A 23,956-nucleotide genomic window follows, 5' to 3' on the forward strand; every position below is an offset into this window, starting at 1 on the left:
AGCATCTTTGGTTACTAAAGTTAACAAATCAGTCAAGAAGGCTAGGGGAATATTTGTGCTTGAAAGAGCAGAGAGACAGTTGTTATCATTCCACTTAGACAATGAATTGACATAATTTACTTCCAGTCCAATGGACATAGAGGAATTATGGTCAAAATTTAAACACATTGTAAATCATACTCTGCAGAAGTATGGGCCGAGGAAGTGGATTAAGGGCAGAAAAGACCTACTGTGGCTCAACAATGAAATTTAAAAAAATGCTAAGGAAGCAAAAGGCTGTTGCATTCTCGGTTCAAAAGAGAATTTACAAATGACCACAGGAAAATGTTTGTAGAAATTAGTGGGTCTGTAGAAAGATAGATATGTGAAACTTACAACTCCCACCACCATACACCTTAGCAAAAGATCTTGCAAAGAAGCCGAGAAAATTTTGGTCCCACTTATAATCACTAAGTGGGTCTAAGTCTTCTATCCAGTCATTATTTGACCAGTCTGGTATTGCAGTGGAAGAAAGTAAAGCTGGAGTTTTAAAATTCACGTTTAAGAAATCATGCGCGAGAATCATATGAACTTATTGTTGTTTGACCATCGCACGGATTCCCCTGTGGAGAACGTAGTAGTAAGCATCCCTGGTGTAGATAAACAACTGAAAGAGTTGAAAGCAAATAAGTCCCTATGGAATTCCAGTTTGGTTTTAAAAAGAGTAGTCTGCAGCATTGGCCCCTTATTTAGCTCACATTTATCGTGAATCTCTCTCCCAGTGCAAAGTCACAAGCAACTGGAGAAAACTGCAGTCGACGCATATAGAACAAGGGTAAAACAACAGACTCGCAAAATTACAGACCAGTGTCCATGACATTGGTTTGCTGCAGGGTTCTTGAACACATTCTCAGTTTGAATATAATTTCCTTGAGAGGGAAAAGGTTATGTCCACAGACCACCATGGTTTTAGAAAGCATCACTTGTGCGACACTCAGCTTGCGCTTCTCTCGCATGATATCCTGCAAACTGTGGATGAAGAGCAACAGGTGGATTCCATATTCCTAGCTTTCTGTATATCATTTGGTGTGGTGCCACACTTCTGACTGTTGACAAAAGTACAAGCATATGGAATAGGTTCTCAGATATGAGAGTGGCTCAAAGACTTCTTAAGTAACAGAACCCAGAATGTTGTTCTTGATGACAAGTATTCATTAGAGACAAAGGATGTCGTCAGGAATGTGCCAGGAAAGTGTGATTGGACCACTGTTATTTTTTATATGCATCAATGATCGTGCAGCAAGGTAAGTAGCGGTCTGCTGCTGGTTGCTGATGATGCTGTGGTGTATGGGAAGGTGTCATCAGTGGATGACTGTAGGAGAATACAAGATGACTTGGACAAAATTTCTAGTTGGTGTGATGAGTGGCAGTTAGCTCAAAGTGTAGAAAAATGTAAGTTTGCAGACGAGTCAGAAAAACAAGCCTGTAATGTTTAACTACAGCGTTAGTAATGTGGTGCTTGACACAGTCACATTGATTAAAAACCTAGGTGTAACATGGCAAAGCAATATGAAATGGAATGAGCATATAAGAATTGCAGTGAGGAAGGCAAATGGTCGACTTCTGTTTATCGGGAGAATTTTCGGAAAGTGTGATTCATCTTTCAACTAGTGTAAACATTTGTTGAGTACTGTTACCACACCAAATCGGATTAAAGAAAGACCTCGAAGAAAATCAGAGACAGAGTTTGGAACAACGCAGAAGTATTACAGAGATACTTCAGGAACTGAAGTGGGAATCACTGGAGGGAAGGCGACATTATTTTTGAGGAGCACTATTCAGAAAATTTAGAGAAACAGCACTTGAGGCTGACTGCAGAACGATTCTACTGGCACCAACAAATGTTTCATGTAAGGATCACAAAGGTAAGATTTGAAATATTAGGGCTAGTACAGAGGCATACCGAGCGAGGTGGTGCAGTGGTTAGACACTGGACTCGCATTCGGGAGGACGACGGTTCAATCCCGCGTTCAGCCATCCTGATTTAGGTTTTCCGTGATTTCCCTAAATCGCTCCAGGCAAATGCCGGGATGGTTCCTTTCAAAGGGCACGGCCGACTTCCTTCCCCGTCCTTCTCTAACCCGATGAGACCGATGACCTCGCAGTCTGGTCTCCTTCCCCAAAACAACCAACCAACCTAGTACAGAGGCATAGAGATAGTTGTTTTTCCCTTGCTTAGGAAAGGAAATGGCTAGTAGAAGTACATGGTACCCTCCGCCACATGCTATACGGTAGTTTGCAGAATATGTATGGGGTTGAAACTTCCTGGCAGATTAAAACTGTGTGCCGGACCGAGACTCAAACTCGGGACCTTTGCCTTTCCCGAGTTAGAGTCTCGGTCCGGCACACAGTTTTAATCTGCCAGGAAGTTTCATATAAGCTCACACTCCACTGCAGAGTGAAAATCTCATTATGTATGGGGTTTTATGATTTAAAGTGGAGGTGGTGACAGAATGACGGTGGTGGTGGTGGTGGTGGTGGTGGTGGTGGTAGTGGTAGTGGTGGTCACTGTATCTATGCAAGAATTTGGCAGTGTTAGAAGCTATTTTGCATCAGTTCAGTCAATTCTTGCAGCATCTTTCAACTAGAGTGACAACAGTTGTCAGCACATTAAAATTCAATAGGATTAGAACTGATCCTGTTTCTGGAAAAAACAAATTATTTTTGTTCCTTTATGACCTTCATGCTGTATCATGAGACAGATAAAACAATATTTGAATAATAATGATACTTTGCATTTTTTTCTTTCATTCACAATATAAATTAACAGTTTAACAAGTAACTTGAAAGTGAAAATATACTGAGTTTATGCTAAGCTACACTTTAGTTTCCATACATAATAGTTTATGGTTAATGAATACTAAAATGTTCAAACGTACATTCCAGTCACTTCTTCTGTGTAAGTGAGGTGAACCCCTGTTTAAGGAAAAACCCTGTAAGGAAAAAAATATTGGATTCCACAAGGACTCATTAAAAAGGGTTTCACTGTATTCTGTATTTGAGAAAAAGACATATATTGACACAAAATAAACTCTAATTTGACATGAGAAAGACTCTCTAAGCTTAAACTGGCCTCTCTTCATTTCATATGGTTCAGTTTCTTTTTCCTCCCATTACTCTGACTTCACTTTCTAAGTGGCTCAATTCTAGATTACTCATCTGGACTGGGCTGACTTCTTGTAATATGGCACGGGTCTGTCTTCCTCCCAGTACAGTACTATTAGTTAACGTTGTATGTGGCTTAGGCACTTGCGGTTTTTCTCATTCAAACATCCCTTTTTATTTATTTATTTATTTAGTAAGTTCTGTGGAACTGTCACTTGGCAATGAAATGCGTCATTACATAGTTTACAGATGCTGATTAGAAAATTTATAAACAAAGAAGTGAAGAAATAATAAAATATGAAGAAACAGGACATGCAAATAAATAACACATCACCAAGAAAAGTTACCAACTACTGCAAGGAACTCCTTAACAAAACAAAGAGGATTTTATCACAAGGAAACCTTTCAACTCAGATTTGAATATTTCGAGCTTATCATTCAATTTTTTTCAGTTCTGGTGGACACCAGTTGAAAAATAAAACCTGTTAAATTGTGCACACTTTTCAGTACAGTGCGTAAGGAAGTGTTATGACATGCTCACTAAATGAATTTTGCAGTTTCTTCTAAATGAGTTAATATTGTCAACAAAAAATCCCATGGTAGATTATATATGTTAGAATTGAGAGACACCTGTGCAAAGGCGTAGATGAAGTTCACAAGAAAGAAATTGCAGATAAAACTGACAACCCATTTCTGGGCTGAAAATATTCTCAGTGAATGTACGGAGTTACCCTTAAATATAATACTGTACAAGATAATGATGTGATGGTAAGCACTGTCGCCTTCCGTCTCCCCCAGTCCTAAAAATTGAAAGTGGTTGACTTCACTTTCAGACAAAAAAGTTTCACTATTATGAGAGTACCATGTGAGAAACACCATACATTGCTTTTTGTTACACGTAAGTTGTAATCTGTTCTCTGAAAGCCACATGCTGATATTACTGATTACACTATTAGCTACGTCATTATTTAAATTATGTTCCATGTCTTTCACAATGATACTTTTGTCATCTACAAAGAGAGAAATTTTTTGTGCTATTTGTAGTGGTTTTTTCTTGGCACTGCCATTGTAATTCATTGTTCAGTTATCATGCTATTCATTGTCCAGCATCACAGCTCTACAAATATGCAAGAAAAATATGTATTAAAATTTTTTGTGTTACTTAAGATCTTTGTGCAAGCTGGCATTTCAAGTGAGGTAACCAGCATAATATTGTGAAGGAAGATATCTGTTTGACCTATGGCAGCGCCATTTAGTGGGCCAACCATAGCGCCATCTGGTTTCACCCTTCAAGCTAGACAAGTTTCGTTCTTTGTAGTTTTTTTGTTTGATGCTTACTTTGTGAGGTACTTGGCCCGGTCACGATCAATGGACCATCCTCTGTGTGTGTGTGTGTGTGTGTGTGTGCGTGTGTGTGTGTGTGTGTGTGTGTGTGTCTGTCTGTCTGTCTGTCTGTCTGTCTGAAAACAGCCACTGGCAGCAGCTGCAGATGCCTCTGAACGGAGCCTAGGGGCCATCCTGACACGTAGACATGGATGGCTTCAAACATTTGATCGCATTTGCATTGAAGATGCTCAGAAGAGGTATTCACAAATCGAAAAAGTGGCCCTTGTGATGATCTTTAAACTGAAGGAATTCATGTATTCATAGAGAGAACGAAATTTCACGTCACTACGGATCATAAGCCACTGATCACCCTCTTCAGTCCTGCAGCACAGCTACCTGAGAGGATTGCCCACAGACTCCAGCACTGGAGTCTTTCTCACCAGGTTCAATTACGAAATTCACTTCCGCGGTACCGCTCAACACGCCATTGCAGACACCCTGACCTGTCTCCCGGTGGGCCCCATCATGGAGTTCGACTAAGACGAGATCTTGTGCTTCCAGTTTGACGAAGCAGCTTAACAGGCAGTGGATATTTTTCCTGTCGTGAGGCCCCATGTGGCTGCAGTCATGGCCAAGGACAGGTACAGCGGTACGTACAAAAGGGTTGGTCAGACTGAATTCTCAGATAGGACTTCAGCCCATTGCAGCAGTACTTTGATCTCCATCAGTGGCTTACCCTAGTGGACAGAGTTATCCTATTAATCACAGATCAACAGGCTGTGCCGTTAATCCTGGCAGAACGTCTGTGCCTGACTATCTTAAGGCTCTGGCAACAAGGTCACTAGGGTGTCTCTGAAACTAAACTGCTCACATAGTGCCATGTGTACTGGCCAGGCATAGACTGGTAGGTCAAACATCTTGTCCACAACTGTCATCAGTGTGAACATCAACAAGCAGATCACCATATAATGTTCTCAGCCTGGGTGAAGCCCTCACACTTGTGGGAGTGCATTTGTTTCAACTTTGTGAGTCTCTTCCTGGATGCTTCGTGGCTGACTGTCCTCAATGTGTACTGCAGGTGAAGAAATATGTTGCAGACATTCCTATGAATGGCGTAACACCAATTAAGTTCCTACTGCTCGACACTAACCAGGGAGAAGAGTCCGGCAGAACTCCTCCTTGGCCATCAGCCCTGCATGCATCTCCATCTCATACTACCAACACCGTATGTTTTTAGGGAACATTTACATGTGAATTCATGTTAAAAATGTTATGAGTGTTCCTCTCTTAGCCACACTTGTTTCATGAGAATAATGTACAGTTATTGTACTCCCAAACAAGTGTCATCACCACACTACAAATTGTGTAATGTACGAACTACAGAGTATTTGAAGTATCATACTAGATTTTTTTTTAACAAGGAGTACCACAAGTGATAGGGAAGCTTGCTTTCATTTTCACCTCAGATTAACATAAGCAATTAAAGTGTATGGAAGTAAATTGGTGTTGGAAAACTGTGTTCATTGTGATAAGGGACCATTGTTGTTTTCTTCTTGTTTAATGGTAACAGGGTAGCAGCATAAGTTGAAATAATCCTTACCTGTTGATGTAATAATGCTGATCCATTAGTCTTCCTTTTCTGTTGGTTCGTTTAGATATGTTGATAATGAAGAACAACTTACCTGTGCCTTTTCAGCTTTTCTTTTTTCGCACCATGTTGGTATATTATTTTCATATTAGTTAATTATATGTAATTAAAATGATGAGCTCTAGTAAAATTGAGTTATGGGAAATTTCTTCATAATCTACTTGTGTAAAGTGTAAACTACTTGATCAGTTACTAAATGGTTCTCAATGTAGAAGTAAGCAAATGATTTTTGATAATGCAGGGAGTACAGTAGCAGTGCTCAGCAAAAGGGAAATATGGTGAAAACGCAGCTCACCATCGGGCAGTACATGGGACAGAGCTAGAAACACAAATGAAATTACTTCCATGCTGTAGATTTTTTAATTCAAAACTTTATTTACCAAGACCGCAGTATAGAAAACCGTGATTACTAGTTTCAGCCACTTAAATGGTCATCTTCAGAACAGTATACAAACATGCAGTGCCTACATCAAGAGAATAGATACCATAACAGCCCGCACCCCTCTATCAGTCGGTCAAGAGAATAGATACAACAATCATTTCAGTGTTGAATTCATTAAGGAAACACTGAAATGACAGTGTCATACCTGTTCTCTTGATGTAGACATCGTGTGTGATATCTTGACCTGAAGATGACTAGTTAGGCGGTTGAAGCTAGTAGATTGTGGTCTTCGTAAATAAAGGTTTCAATAAAAAATCTACAGCATTCAAGTTTACAGATGCCATGCCAACTACACTCCTGGAAATTGAAATAAGAACACCGTGAATTCATTGTCCCAGGAAGGGGAAACTTTATTGACATATTCCTGGGGTCAGATACATCACATGATCACACTGACAGAACCACAGGCACATAGACACAGGCAACAGAGCATGCACAATGTCGGCACTAGTACAGTGTATATCCACCTTTCGCAGCAATGCAGGCTGCTATTCTCCCATGGAGACGATCGTAGAGATGCTGGATGTAGTCCTGTGGAACGGCTTGCCATGCCATTTCCACCTGGCGCCTCAGTTGGACCAGCGTTCGTGCTGGACGTGCAGACCGCGTGAGACGACGCTTCGTCCAGTCCCAAACATGCTCAATGGGGGACAGATCCGGAGATCTTGCTGGCCAGGGTAGTTGACTTACACCTTCTAGAGCACGTTGGGTGGCACGGGATACAGGCGGACGTGCATTGTCCTGTTGGAACAGCAAGTTCCCTTGCCGGTCTAGGAATGGTAGAACGATGGGTTCGATGACGGTTTGGATGTACCGTGCACTATTCAGTGTCCCCTCGACGATCACCAGTGGTGTACGGCCAGTGTAGGAGATCGCTCCCCACACCATGATGCCGGGTGTTGGCCCTGTGTGCCTCGGTCGTATGCAGTCCTGATTGTGGCGCTCACCTGCACGGCGCCAAACACGCATACGACCATCATTGGCACCAAGGCAGAGGCGACTCTCATCGCTGAAGACGACACGTCTCCATTCGTCCCTCCATTCACGCCTGTCGCGACACCACTGGAGGCGGGCTGCACGATGTTGGGGCGTGAGCGGAAGACGGCCTAACGGTGTGCGGGACCGTAGCCCAGCTTCATGGAGACGGTTGCGAATGGTCCTCGCCGATACCCCAGGAGCAACAGTGTCCCTAATTTGCTGGGAAGTGGCGGTGCGGTCCCCTACGGCACTGCGTAGGATCCTACGGTCTTGGCGTGCATCCGTGCGTCGCTGCGGTCCGGTCCCAGGTCGACGGGCACGTGCACCTTCCGCCGACCACTGGCGACAACATCGATGTACTGTGGAGACCTCACGCCCCACGTGTTGAGCAATTCGGCGGTACGTCCACCCGGCCTCCCGCATGCCCACTATACGCCCTCGCTCAAAGTCCGTCAACTGCACATACGGTTCACGTCCACGCTGTCGCGGCATGCTACCAGTGTTAAAGACTGCGATGGAGCTCCGTATGCCACGGCAAACTGGCTGACACTGACGGCGGCGGTGCACAAATGCTGCGCAGCTAGCGCCATTCGACGGCCAACACCGCGGTTCCTTGTGTGTCCGCTGTGCCGTGCGTGTGATCATTGCTTGTACAGCCCTCTCGCAGTGTCCGGAGCAAGTATGGTGGGTCTGACACACCGGTGTCAATGTGTTCTTGTTTCCATTTCCAGGAGTGTATGTTAGGTAATTACAAGAAATTACTTCTGTGTAACGTTCTCCAAACCAACTGCAATGTAAGCAGCCGGAGGCATTATGTTCATCAAGAGAATTACTTGTGTAATATTTTAAATTCATTCATGTGGCTCTCTTCGCACTTTCCTACACAAGAACTTTCTTGTGTTAATAGTTTTAAAAACAGTAGCTTAGTGATAGTACTTGGCCCTTCCTCTTCTAAGAAGAATTGGTGCACTGGCAGAAGTCGAGCACACTTCATATGCCTGTCAGCAGTTAGTGGGGTTTTCAGCAGTCTGAATATACAAAATCCACTTAGCTTGCATTCAAAGTAGTTCTACGTACAGCTATTGACCACCCTCGTGTTTTGTAAATTTGTAAAAATACATCGATCAGTGTCGTATTTAGTTAAGTATTGCTAAAGTATTATTTACATTAGTAAAGTATTTAATTTAACCACCTATTTCTTAACTGTCTAGAATGAATCTTGGTCACAGTATTTGAGCTGAGCCATTTCATTCAAGCATACACAAACCATTAGCCTACTTCAGAAAGTAAATAAAGTTGATATTTAACTTGAATTATTGCACATGTACCAACATACCAAAAAACAAAATTTCATTGGTATAAATGCCAGTTCTATTCTGTACAAAGAGGCCTTCACTATGACTTGAACAAACTCGTTTCTGTTAACATAAAATATGAGAGATTAATTTTGTCTGTGTTAAAATTTGTGTTCGTTATTGATGGAGTGTTTACCATCTTATATTGTGTAATTGTTGCTTTTAAATTAGTGAAAAGCATAGTTTAAACAGCTGGGAGAAATAAGGACCTGTTTACGCTTGTGCAGAGCCTGCAGCACAGACGTACTGTGGGGCCCATATTCTGTCATTTGTACTCACATTTTTTATACTTTTTATTTAATGAATTTAAGCACTAACAGATGCTGTTTACTTGGATTCTTTAACCATTATCAGAGAAACATAAGGGACATTATTCAAGACAATAAAATGGTCCATCGGGTTTGACTCTTCTAAACTTCATTCACATATCAGTGCAAACCACTCTTGGCACATAACAACTGCCATGTGTACATCTTACATATGTAGTAATCTATCTACTCATTTGACATATAAGTTAAAATGAAACAGCATACTTTCCTTAATGACATTCAAATGGTCTCAAAATGATGAGTACAGTGATAAATATTGGTCAATTTTGATATTGAAATGTTTCCTTTATCTGAGAAATTTGCTTAAAGTGAAAAGCAAGTTGGCCAGACTTAACAATTGCAGTGTAAATGTCACCAGATGGGGTGTCTTGTGCCGAGCACCACCACCGTATTGAGCCTGTCGACTGTTTACTAATTCCCACAAAAGCTGTTCACTTAAATATATGTGCAGACATTTGAAATACTTTTCCTAATACCTTTTTAATGTGATATGATGTGCTGGAAATTAGTATATAATACCATATTCAACAACGAAAGCTGACTCTGTGTCTGTTTTGAGAAGTAAGGCAGAGAGGAATATGTTGTACCTTAGTCGTGTCTTCTCGATGCGTGTAATGACAGAGCCTGGCACGAGAACATATCTACATCTACATCTACATCCATACTCCGCAAGCCACCTGATGGTGTGTGGCGGAGGGTACTCTGAGTACCTCTAAGGGTTCTCCCTTCTATTCCAGTCTCGTATTGTTCGTGGAAAGGAGGATTGTCGGTATGCTTCTGTGTGGGCTCTAATCTCTCTAATCTTATCCTCATGGTCTCTTCGCGAGATATACGTAGGAGGGAGCAATATACTGCTTGACTCTTCAGTGAAGGTATGTTCTCGAAACTTTAACAAAAGCCCATACCGAGCTACTGAGCGTCTCTCCTGCAGAGTCTTCCACTGGAGTTTATCTATCATCTCCGTAACGCTTTCACGATTACTAAATGATCCTCAGTGAACTTCTGATGTCATCCACAATGTCATTTATGTATATTGTGAATAGCAACGGTCCTATGACACTCCCCTGCGGCACACCTGAAATCATTCTCACTTCGGAAGACTTCTCTCCATTGAGAATGACATGCTGTGTTCTGTTATCTAGGAACTCTTCAATCCAATCACACAATTGGTCTGATAGTCCATATGCTCTTACTTTGTTCATTAAAAGACTGTGGGTAACTGTATCGAACGCCTTGCGGAAGTCAAGAAACACGGCATCTACCTGTGAACCCGTGTCTATGGCTCTCTGAGTCTCGTGGACGAATAGCGCGAGCTGGGTTTCACACGACCGTCTTTTTCGAAACCCATGCTGATTCCTACAAAGTAGATTTCTAGTCTCCAGAAAAGTCATTATACTCGAACATAATACGTGTTCCAAAATTTTACAACTGATCGACGTTAGAGATATAGGTCTATAGTTCTGCACATCTGTTCGACGTCCCTTCTTGAAAACGGGGATGACCTGTGCCCTTTTCCAATCCTTTGGAATGCTACGCTCTTCTAGAGACCTACGGTACACCGCTGCAAGAAGGGGGGCAAGTTCCTTCGCGTACTCTGTGGAAAATCGAACTGGTATCCCATCAGGTCCAGCGGCCTTTCCTCTTTTGAGCGATTTTAATTGTTTCTCTATCCCTCTGTCGTCTATTTCGATATCTACCATTTTGCCATCTGTGCGACAATCTAGAAAAGGAACTATAGTGCAGTCTTCCTCTGTGAAACAGCTTTGGAAAAAGACATTTAGTATTTCGGTCTTTAGTCTGTCATCCTCTGTTTCAGTACCATTTTGGTCACAGAGTGTCTGGACATTTTGTTTTGATCCACCTACCACTTTGACATAAGACCAAAATTTCTTAGGATTTTCTGCCAAGTCAGTACATAGATCTTTACTTTCGAATTCATTGAACGCCTCTCGCATAGCCCTCCTCACACTACATTTCGCTTCGCGTAATTTTTGTTTGTCTGCAAGGCTTTGGCTATGTTTATGTTTGCTGTGAAGTTCCCTTTGCTTCCGCAGCAGTTTTCTAACTTGGTTGTTGTACCACGGTGGCTCTTTTCCATCTCTTACGATCTTGCTTGGCACATACTCATCTAACGCATATTGTACGATCGTTTTGAACTTTGTCCACTGATCCTCAACACTATCTGTACTTGAGACAAAACTTTTGTGTTGAGCCATCAGGTACTCTGTAATCTGCTTTTTGTCACTTTTGCTAAACAGAAAAATCCTCCTACCTTTTTTAATATTTCTATTTACGGCTGAAATCATCGATGCAGTAACCGCTTTATGATCGCTGATTCCCTGTTCTGCGTTAACTGTTTCAAATAGTTCGGGTCTGTTTGTCACCAGAAGGTCTAATATGTTATCGCCACGAGTCGGTTCTCTGTTTAACTGCTCAAGGTAGTTTTCAGATAAAGCACTTTAAAAAATTTCACTGGATTCTTTGTCCCTGCCACCCGTTATGAACGTTTGAGTCTCCCAGTCTATATCCGGCAAATTAAAATCTCCACCCAGAACTATAACATGGTGGGGAAATCTACTCGAAATATTTTCCAAATTATCCTTCAGGTGTTCACCCACAACAGCTGCTGAGCCAGGGGGCCTATAGAGACATCCAATTACCATGTCTGAGCCTGCTTTAACAGTGACCTTCACCCAAATTATTTCACATTTCGGATCTCCGTCAATTTCCTTCGATACTATTGCACTTCTTATCGCTATAAACACGCCTCCCCCTTCACTGTCCGGTCTGTCTCTGCGGTATACGTTCCAATCAGAGTTTAGGATTTCATTACTGTTTACGTCTGGTTTCAGACAACTTTCTGTCCCTAGTACTATATGGGCGTTGTGACCGTTTGTTAATGAGAGCAGTTCTGGGACCTTTCTATAGACGTTCTTGCAGTTTACTATTAGCACATTAATATTGTTATTCCCTGCTGCATTTTGCCTACTCCTACCTTGCCGCGTCTCAGGAGGCGTCTTGTCGGGCCTAGGGAGGGAATTCTCTAACCTAAAAAACCCCCATGTGCACTCCACACGTGCTCCACTACTTGGCAGAGTTAACAGTGCAGTTGTCTATTTAGACAGCCTAACATTTCACTTTTGCAGTAAATTTAAATGCCAGCATTAACAAGTTTTACATCACTGTACGTACCTTTTCAGGATCTTTCACATGCCATTTAAAAATTATATCATTGAGTTATTGTGTTTTTTTACCATCTTGAATTTATTGGTTGGTACACGTCTTACGAAAGATTAATAGTTAAACAGCATTATGTGCCCTTCTGCCTGTAATCATTTCCCAAAAAATTCATTTTGATACATTGAACTGCTCACAAAATAAAAAGGTTACACAATTTAGATGAGTGACCCTGTACAAAAATATGAAAAGTTTAAAATCTTGTTGCTCCCCTTCTTTGGATAAAGTTTTATGGGTGCCCATGCCTAGAATAGTGTGGCACAAGCTTGTAACAATGCACAGCAAACTGTAGTGGAACCATAGACATAGATAAAAACCTTATTCCGAAGTGTTTATATGTAAAATGTGGGTTGAATAAAATAGAATTATGTCAATTATATTCTTCAAAAGTTTGATAGTACACTCTAATTCATAAAAATTTTTATTAATTTCTACCGAAAGCTTTTAACTATAAATGTTCCCCAAAAAGAGGGAGGGGGGTTATGGTTGGGAGGGGGGGGGGGGGGGGGCGCAATGTGGCTGTGGGAGCCCTGAACAGTGCAGTGCCTGTAGCAAGTGCTACATGGATAAGCTGTCACTGGTAATGATTGTACAGGGTGAAGAAAAAATACTGCACTTGGCGGTCGGCATGCAATTCCTCATCCCAGTTCCAGAAAAAAAAACACACACACACACACACACACACACACACACACACACACACACACACACAATGAGAGGGAGAGGGAGAAGACGAGTTACCACAAACTTGCACCTCTTTTATTGCTTGAATGGTTCTGGGTGTTGAAAGAATGCGATCTAAAAAATGAGGCTCTGGCAACATTGTAACTGTGTGCAGTGTGGCCAATAACAGGTAGCATGAACTCTGTGTTGTGCTGGAACTGTCCCATTAGCTCAATGAGACGAGGCAGTGATGGGCAAAATGGATATGCAGACTCACCTGTTTGAGTCACATCCCCCCCCCCCCCCCGCCACTCCCCTCCCCACTCCCAGTATAGCATCAACTTGTTTCCAGTTTATGCCTCAACACTCAATAATGCGGTATCTTGTGTATTTCTTTCTAAAGACGTAACATGACTTTCTTACAGATATAAATGACCACTTTGTTTCAACCATGACAAAAATAAAGGCAATAGAAAATAACAGTGAATACAGTAATATAGTCTGTATCCAAATAGGTACAAAAAACACAATAGGTAGGCTACACTAGATTGCACAGTATGCCATGTACAATAATTCATTTCTCTATGTTTGACATCCATGTATAGCTCTTCAGAGCCAGTATGTATACATATGAGCAACATTCACTTTAGAGATGATGATCAAAACGATCACCATGCATTTGTGATCACTTTGCCACTCACAGAATCATACTTCGCTGAACCCTACGTAACACACCTGCATCCTCCATTCGCTTACATCAATGGGTGGAGTACTAGAAGCTTGCTCCTTCATGTGTCCCCACAAATAAACATCTAGTGGATTACGACCTGGGGAACATGGAGGCCATAACATTGGACCTCCACATGCAATCCATTTTCTTGGAAATCCTTCATTTAAAGGGTTATGTATATTCATTGCAAAGTGTGGTGGTGCACCATCATTTTGAAACCATAGCTGTTACCGAACACAGAGTGGAACGTTTTCTAATGCGTCAGGCAAATTATTGCAAGAAAACACATGATACAGGGATGCATTCAACTTGTCCGGCAATAGATATGGGCTCAAAAGCATTCCTCCCATGATTCCAGCCCACAGGTTTATGCCAAAACATGACTGAAAGCCACATATACAGATGATGTGTGGGTTGTGTTCCGTCCAATAATTGCTTTTGTGGAGGTGGAAAATACCTTCACAAGTGAAACTAGATTTGTCAATTGATAAAAAATTATTTCTGAAATGTTTGTTATCTTCTATTTGGTGCAAAAGCCATTCACAAAACTGTGCTTGTCGAATGTGGTTTCTTGGCTGCTGGTGTTGACGTGTAATGATGCAGTTCTTCATCGTGCAATACTTGAACAGTCAGTCTTTGAGGTACGTGTAACTGCCTTGCAATACCATGGGTACTTCCCCAATATGACTGTTGTATCGTTTCAAGAATCGCGTCCTCTGTATAGTACGTCTTGTTTTTGGATGACCTCTGTCTGTTACTTGTGGATGAAGATTACTGTTTTCCCAAACGTGTTGCCGCCGGTGATGAGAAACATTCTTATCAGGATGGCACCTTCGAGGGTACCATGCAGGATGTGCATGAGCAGCAGTAACAGTGGTTTGGTTATTGGATGCACCCAGCACCAAAAGCATAATGCATTCATTGTTTGTTTACTCCATCAGGAAGCCACCCTACATTAATATTACAGGACCAGTTATGTTTGTGCTCTGTGTGATTAGTAGACACATCCAGGGAGTTTAATGGACCCCTCTGTCACGTGATAGGCTATTGTCATGTGACAGAATTATGTTCTGCTTGTAAATGACGAGAAATAGGGAATGGACTTCTAAAAAATAAAAAAGGAACCTGTTGAGGATTCAGACCATAGCTCCATGGTGGCACTGGGTTTGATGACCCAGCAGTCTACTCAAAGAGCTAAGAAAGCTGATACCATAATGTGGGGTGAGACATGTTCCTCTATATTAGAATGCACTGCATGATGTGACAGTGTTGTGAGCTTCTCATTTTCAGACGTGTGTTTTCAAAATGCACCAGATCTGGTTTTTCTAGATAAACTTTTTGCACATATTTTCTCTTCTTCAAAACATTCTGGAGAATGTCTTGAGCACTTGATTTAAAGATGGTGCTTCATTGCGATTTGTGACAATGTTCACTATTTAACACTGCCTGCTCACAGTTGACTAGTTGAATGTACATCTAATGTTCTCAGTTGTTAATTCAGACTGCCGCTGTAGTTACTGTGCTGATGTTGCCTATGTGCCAGGAATAAAATCGGTCTTGGAATTTTTGGACAAGTGTTATATATTGAATCTTAAACTTAGTCCAATGGACATGTATTAGAAAAAATGTTTTCTCTCTCTTTTGTTTAGGTTGGTGAACGTGGTCTGAAGCTGAGCGGCGGAGAAAAGCAGAGGGTTGCAATTGCTCGAACAGTCTTGAAATCACCTCCCATAGTTCTTCTGGATGAGGCAACAAGTGCTTTGGACACTCAGACAGAGAGAAATATACAAGCTGCACTTTCAAGAGTGTGTGCAAGTAGAACCACTCTAATTGTTGCCCATCGACTGTCTACTATAATTCATGCCAATCAGATACTGGTGCTCAAAGATGGAGAAATAATTGAAAGAGGAAGGTAAACATTTATTGATACAGCTGAAACTTAATTGGGAAATCTGGCCTCTTTATACATTCAAACCATTGCATCTGCTTAAAATATTTTTAGAGCCCTTAATGTAAATAGTACTTTACTAATAATTATGCTGCTAAGCGGATCTAGTATTGTAAGAAAACTTACATTTAAAAATTATGTTTTTGATTCCAGTCATGAAGAATTACTGGCTTTCGATGGAGTATACAAAGACATGTGGGATCAACAACTGAAAAAAGAAAATATAGGAGAGAGTGATTCGATTCCAGTGTTGAATGGAACCTCTTAATGTGGAAAGTAATTCCATCCCTATAATTCTATATCCTGCAGCAGTGGCTGGGACTGAGTAGTTAAAAGTGGTCTATTTTTTGTGGGTTGCAAGAGCATGTGACATTGTCAGTTACAGAAAACTTGAAATGGTAGCTAAAAACCACTAAGGGCTGTGATATTTGTGCAGTTACCTAAGTGATAAGGTATTTCTTGTTTTCAGTCAGTAGTTGTAGTTTTGTGAAAAAGACAGTGAAAGGACTCTGGGATGAGATGTTTAGACTTGCTTTATCAGTGGTGTGTTCCACTTGATGACAGTGACGTGTAGCCAAGAGAAACAGTATGCCATGTGTACACACAGCTGCAGCCTGAACAAAATATTTGTGTATTATAGCCATAACTACTCTGTTAACAAAAATACAAGTTCTCAGCATAGTGCATTTGTATATGGCTGAGGATATTCCACTTCTGTGATTTGTAAATTACCAGTTTTTATTGGTATAATATGTTGTAAATAATTCATTCAATGGGCTTTAATACATACTGTGTCAAGACTGTTATCCGTCTATATTTTAGCAGTAGGTGAATTTATTGTACAAAGAAATAATAAATATGTAGTCATATATTACTCAATATTTTATGCTCAAGTGGACATGAACTACAAAAATACAACACATAGACTTGAGATAACCAGGTACTATTTAAAAATACTTTTATAACTATTGTTTGTCAACCAGTGTGAATTTAATATGTTTTACTGATTGTACAAATCAACAATGACATATGTATACTGTATTTATAGTATGCCACAAATTCAGTACATAAAGGCTGGAAGAGAAATGAATTAAACTTTACTTTAAAATTCATGGTCATCTCTCTCAGAGGCCTTCTCTTTATTATTTTGTGTTATGTTATAAATATAGTAGGAAAGTTGTGGTAGAATGTAAATAATTTAGGAGTAAAGGAGACCACTCACCAAATAGCAGAAACATTGAGTCATTGACAGGCACACACAAAAAGATAAAAACTTGCTCACCTCCCGGGGGCCCACGTCTCTTCTGTGAGTATGGATTTGGCCAACATGGGACCCCCAGCCCTTGCAATGCTATCCATGCTGCAAGTCTGTCCTCCAACTATGAAGGAAAAGAATAAGAATTGAGACAAGACTCTACCAGTGCTCCCAGGCCACCAGATCCCCTCACACAGTCCAATTCTGAACCAACGTTTGTGGATGTGGTTCCATCCCCACTTACAGGCAGTGATCCTGTTGCATGACTGGCCCCCTTGGCCGCTTCACGACTCACCTGGTCACCAGTCACGTGATCATTTAGTGGAACTGTAATGAGTACCACTGTCACGTGCCAGAACTGTAACACCCTATTTCCTCTTCTTCTGTGCCGGCCGCAGTGGTCTAGCGGTTCTAGGCGCTCAGTCAGGAACCGCGCAACTGCTACGGTCGCAGGTTCGAATCCTGCCTCGGGCATGGATGTGTGTGATGTTCTTAGGTTAGTTAGGTTTAAGTAGTTCTAAGTTCTAGGGGACTTATGACCACAGATGTTGAGTCCCATAGTGCTCAGAGCCATTTTTCGCCTCTTCTTCTGTGGTTTGCATTGCTCTTGAAAAACTGTAAATTGCTGGTGACCATTCTCCAACACCTTGTGGTCATCATGCTTTCTCTCAGAACCGCGCTGGCCCCTAGAGGGCATCTGGAGGGGTCTGTACTTTGGTTCGTGCAGATGTCATTCCTGAACAGATTCCCCTTCATACCACAGTAGTGGTGCAAGTGCACACCACCCGAGCGATTACCATTTGTATCATTTACCTATCTCTTTCCAAGCCACTTACTTATGTTGAATTGGCTACTTTAATCCAACAATCCCCACCACCACCACCACCACCACCACCACCACCACCACCACCACATATTTGTTATACTTGGAGACTTCAACACACAGAACCCATTGCGGAGGAATACTACTTCATCTGGTAAGTGTGTTCTAATTGACAACTTGTCACAGACCATGATCTCTGCCTCCTCAGTGATGGTTCTCCTACCCAAAGTCCTAAACGGCGGGGTGCCGCACAGCACTGCCAGCCCACAGGCTCGCCCGGCCCAGCCCTCGGGGTCACCTCTTCATGTGGCACGGTTGCACTGGGCTGCTGAGCGCACCGCACTAGATGGGCTGGGCCGCCTATCAAACATATGTCCCACGCCGCATACCGAGCTCTACCACTCTAGAAGTGCTGTCACCACCTCTCACTGAACCCATGGGGACAAATTACTTTTCTCTGTTAAATGAATTTCATTTTACTTAATGCATGTGAAATAAATGCTCAGCAACATATTCGAAGCAATTTTTTGAAATGCTATTTGCTGCTAAAATGTACACATGCAGTTGCTAATACAGCTGATTAGATATGCTTGTTTACACTTTGAATATCTTCATTTTAAGCAAAATGAAGGACGGTATTTGTGTAGAATTCTCAGCCATTATTGGATTTCGACACTTCCAGAACTGAATTCGAAAACCAACTGACTAGTATAATGAAATGCGCTGACACTGGCAGTACTTGAAGCTGCCCAAAAGCAACATTGTTTCTTCTGTTCGGTCAAACAAATAAACAGATAAAACTTCTGAGTGTCGATGCGACTGCATAAAGTAGGTACTGAATATCTACTTTACCTGAGAAGTGGATTATCGCCATGTCAAACCATTTTGTTTCGTACTAAAGAAAAACTGAGTATGACATTACGCCGGGTCCACAGTACTATTTCATGTCAACAGATTATTCAAATTAAGCATTTTTGTGTTAAAAGATTGTTACTGCTCTAACTTCAAAACATAACGACTTTGGGTGTGGTAAAACTGCCAACATACAATAATCGATTTACAGAGAATATAAAACAAAATGTGGTGTGGAAAAAATATTTAAAACATATTCCATCATTCATTTTCTGTTATTGGAGTTGCTATGAAGAAAGAGAAATGTCCGCCTTGCATTTATAATGAAACTTGCAAACTCAGATTTCACTCTGATGCAAAACTGGATGACGGTACACACAAAATTTTTCAGGTGATCTGGAGTGTCGCTAACATTTGTCCGTTTACAGTTCTGGTTTAAGCACCTATGTAACTCATCTGTGGAAGTATGATTGTCGTCAATATCTGGCTACAGAGCAAACTTCAATACTTTTGTTCATGGTAGTAAAACAAAGACTTTTAATTTACCGTTTGGCAAATCAATAGAATGTGAAAGTACTACTGAAAACTAAACCAAATGTTCCGTTCTTAAAAATATCTGAATTATTTTCCAGAACTGCAGGACTTCGCCGAAGTTGCTCTCAGATTCTACCTGGACAGTCTGACAAATAGTTCACATATATTTGGCTATACTTTAGGTGAGAGTGTACATGAGATGATCGTTTTTTCTGCAGCCGAATTTAGTTTTGTCTGGCAGATGGTGCTTCACAGGGAAGCATCCTTTTGTGACTGGTCACTCCAAAGTATTGATGTAGTAGCTAGTGAATGGTATGCTTCACCTCTCCAATGACGTCACGCCTCTGAGGTTCTGACATGGTGCCCACGGGAAATTACCTAGCTCTAGATAATTTTTCAGGCTCACTCGCGAGATTTATTTCAGGGGCTTCTCCGTCCTAAGGTTCTTCACTTAAGTGTTTCAGGAATATCACCTTCAGTGGCAACAGGAGGTGCAGTGCAGGTGATTTTTCCACTTCTTTTGAAGTCTCCTTAAAGGGATATAAGAAAAATCCCTACTTTACAACTCTTGAATAGAGTAGATCGGGGGGAGATGCCTATCGGGGGTGATATGCCTAAAGCTAGCATTTCCGCCTGCTCTCGACAGATTGTGACACCAATCTGCATGGCAATTGCTAGCTGTAGTATGGAACGAAGGATGCTCCGTGTATCGCTGTGGTAATAGTTTCTCCGCTTTGGAAGCAACAAATACAAGGTAAGAGCTAAAACTGACGCCTTCTTAATAGTGCATAGCTATTTTCAAGAGCGTACAAGCGTCTGGAAAATGTAGTAGAGCCAAATGCTGCACATGTTGAGTGTAGAAGATACTTTGTAGTTTAATTTGCCATCCGCCGTTGGCACACAACGGCCATATTGTGCCAGTCACGATAAGTAGCATTTCACTCAGATCCTCGGGAGAGACGCCACTGTTTTCTCGGGGTAAGATACCGAATCGTATTCCTCAGGTACACAGACTTTCCTTTCGTAGGAAATGCCTTGAACATATGTTAGAACATTCAAACAGGGGTCAGTGGTCTGAAGAATCGCAATGGAACATGTAAGGACTGGTGGAATGAATTGTTTTAGAGCTTCCTAAGAATATGGGATCCCATATAGAACTCTGAAACAACGTCTGGTGAAGAAAGATGAAAGGAAGCATGGCGTGGGCCCACAAAGTAAGCAGTATTCTATTAATTATGTTTTCTTTGATTATGGAGCAAAATGAGAGTAATTTCTAACTTAAATATTAATTCACCTAAAAATTAATGATTGAATTGCACTTTTTTAATTCCTCAAACTTTTGTTAGTGATGAATAACTGTCACATTATAATTATTTTTATTATTTATAGGTAGCCTTGGTGAAGAGAATGAGAAACAATTGCTCACTTACATAAGACAGTTGCAAATGTGTGGATTCCCACCAACTGGAGAAACTCTTCGTAGGCTGGTATTCCAGTTTGTGGAAAGAAATGGAATTCCTCATAGATTTTGTAAAGGAAATCAAATGGCAGGTTGGAACTGGTTACAGTCCTTCCTGAAACGTAACCCACAGCTAGCTATGAAGAGGCTACAAGGTCTCTATTGATAGGGATATGGGAATGAATAGAGAAGATATTGCAGCATATTTTTCGTAAGTTCTGGACGTCTTAACAGCAAATTTTTTACTGGATAAGCCTGGCCCCCTGTACAACGTGGACGAAACTGGGTCTCAGATGAATCCTAGGCCAGACAAAGTGATAACAGAAAAAGGTTCTTCTTTTTATCAAGTAACTTCTCAAGAAAAAGGGGAAACCATAACGGTAATCAATTGCTGCAATGCTGAAGGCAACTTCATTCCTCCAGCGCGCATTTTAAAAGGTAAAAGAAAGAAGTCTGAATGGGAGGATGGGCTTCCGAATGGTTCGAATGTATTTATGAATTAGAGATCAGGGCATGTCAACTCTGAAATATATTCATGAGTTGGATGAAAGACCACTTTATTCCCAGAAAACAACAAGGAAAAGTAGTTCTGCTTCTCGATGGGCAACACCTCACATTCTACTGATCCAGATGTGCTTGATCTTGCAACAGAAAATGATGTGCTCATGATTTGTTTACCTCCGCATTCAGAGGTGTGTTTTCAAATCACTGAAAAAGCTTTTTACAGTACAATACGAAAGTGGACATTGTGTCATCCTGGATGTAATGTCTCGAGCACAGTTCCCACTCTTCCTCAGTGAAGCCTGGAAAAAAGCTGCAGTTCCATCCAATGCTCAATCTGGATTTGAAGCTTGTGGCTTGTACCCATACAACCCGGAAAGAATTCCAGAGGAGGCATTTCAAATTTCTGATCTGGTTGCTACTGGTGTGGCAGACAAGAATGAAGGACATAACACTGACTGTAGAAGATGTGCTCAGGTTGTTCTCCCACAGAAAGAGAATAGAAGACTTGAAGCACAGGTTGATAGCAGAAAGAAAACCGCTGAATTTCTCACAGAAGGGAGTCGGAAAGAGGCAGCAAGAGCTAGGTCACAGTGAATTAAAAGCAAAAAACCAACTCCAGGTCGGTCTAAGTTTAGCAAACCAAGTAACTCAGCAAATAACAGTGATTATTGTGCTGAGTGTGCCAAGAATTACTATGATAAAAATGGACCACAGGTGGATTGGATTCAGTGTCATCTGCAATAAATGGTTGCATGAAACCTGAACAGAGGAAGAAAACGTGTGCAATAAATGTGCAAATGAATTGTGATTTCATTTGGATGCTTTCTTGTCATTTGCTTATTCTTAAATGTATTTATATAGTTGTTTTGTATTCTATTCCTTACAAACGTAATAAATTTGCTTTCTGAATTACTTATGTAGCTATGTTGTATCATAAATGCACAAAACTAGTGCTGAAATCTCCTTACAATATAACTGTCATCTCACCCGATGCCTGGGGTGAGATGCCTAAACGACACTGTTCATAAAAAATTAAATACACATATAATTACTAATGGTTTCGTAATGCCAACTGGCCTTTACATAGAAAAATCTCATCAGTGAACAATATTTCAGTGCTGATACTAAATTAAAAATTATAACTCGCCTTTTGGTCCTCAAAACCTTAATTACTGCGTCTTCTCCCGATCTACTCTAATTTACTTGCTTATCTATACCAGTTTAAGGGGACATTGTATGTGAAATTCGACATTTTCTGTTTTCTACTCCATAATGTACTTTCCTGAACATTTTGGTATATAATAAATTAAAATCGGACAATTGTGAGACCTTCAAATAATATTTTGAATGTTGACATGTGACTGTCAAATTTCGCTGCTATGCATATACTGCCACAGTTGAGCAGTCATATTTTGGGAACTGTACAGTCTACAATGCTATGAATTGCTTTGTTTTGTGCCTACTGCTACGTCTCAGAACTTGAGTGTGTAGGACATGTCAAGAAAAGGATGGGAACACGTCTGTGTAACCTGAAAACCAAGCTGGGTAACACAAAACTGCCTGATGGCAAGACAATAAAATGTGCTGGAAGACTAACGGACAAAGTAATTAATGAATTATAGGAATATTATGCGAAGGCCATTAGAGATAACTGACAATTTAGAGAAGATGAAGAGAGTTGTGTGGAGCACTTTCTATCATCGAATATCAACCGATGGAAAGCCATGTCATGCTTTGTGTCCACCTCCACCAAACACTTGGTGTAAATATAGGCAAGCTGAATTTTCTGGAACCCTGCACGAATTTACACACAAACAATGTCTTCCTTTGGCAGTAATGGAGGCAATGAAACCTGTTTACAGAGATTTGGCAAATCCTGAGCTACTCAAGAAGTTACATGGGAAGACCCAGAATGTGAATGAGTCCTTCAATACTGTTGTGTGCTGCTGTTTGCCTAAAAATGTATTTGTTGGCCTTATGACTCTAAAGTTAGCAGTGTGTGATGCAGTAATAACTTTTAATAGTGGGAACTATGAAAGACTTAAGGTTCTGGAGAAGTTAGGGGTAAGATTTGGACAGAACACAGCTAAAAGACTGCGGGAACTGGATGAGCTTTGTGTACGAGAAGCAGAGTTAGCCACTCAGCAAATGACGAAAGAAGCAAGATGGAAAAGGACGCGGCAAGCACTGAGCTGTTGTGACACACAAGAAGAGACAGATTATCGGCCAGGGCAATTCTAGTGCATAAAAGACGCAGAAATGTAAGTCTGTTTAAGAATTTGTAACAAAAAAGTTTTAAGTGGACCACACCGTGGTTTAGGTCGAAAAAAATCGATTTTTGGGCCATCATATGCAGCAGGACAGTTTTAATTAACTGTAAGTCACAAATTTTAAAAGTTTTTTCTTTAAAGCCAATTTCCCGCAAACTAAAATGTTCAGTACATATGCCCCATTACATCAGAAACTATCATAGATAAATGAATGAAATTTTCAGAGACTCTGCATAACATAAAAAGCCACCTCTTGTACTACATTCGTTAATATTCCCGCATTAGGAAGTTCACAAAAACGTTTTCTGCAGAAAAACTTAATATTTTTGTTAATAAATTTAAAAAAGTATTTCTTAAAAACTATAAAATGAATAAAGTAGATTTTAGTGCAGTTGACTCTATTAGCATCATGTAACATACAGTAAAAATATTAAGGTCCTTCATCAAATAGTTTTTTTT

At 40.8% G+C, this 23,956-nt stretch overlaps 1 protein-coding gene across 5 annotated transcripts in view; it reads left to right on the forward strand.

Annotated features, from left to right (window-relative positions):
* Nucleotides 1–16,679, forward strand: part of LOC126248154 (ATP-binding cassette sub-family B member 6) — a 129,285-nt gene extending 112,606 nt beyond the window's left edge. For all 5 annotated transcript variants that reach the window (XM_049948896.1, XM_049948894.1, XM_049948892.1 and 2 more), the window contains exons 13-14: nucleotides 15,502–15,764; nucleotides 15,954–16,679. In XM_049948896.1, the coding sequence (XP_049804853.1) occupies nucleotides 15,502–15,764; nucleotides 15,954–16,068 (378 nt within the window). In that variant the 3' untranslated portion in view covers nucleotides 16,069–16,679. The remainder of the gene's footprint in view (nucleotides 1–15,501; nucleotides 15,765–15,953) is intronic.
* Nucleotides 16,680–23,956: the final 7,277 nt, after the last annotated feature.

The sequence above is a fragment of the Schistocerca nitens genome, chromosome 3, assembly GCF_023898315.1.
Source record: "Schistocerca nitens isolate TAMUIC-IGC-003100 chromosome 3, iqSchNite1.1, whole genome shotgun sequence".
In the NCBI taxonomy this organism is placed as follows: domain Eukaryota; kingdom Metazoa; phylum Arthropoda; class Insecta; order Orthoptera; family Acrididae; genus Schistocerca; species Schistocerca nitens.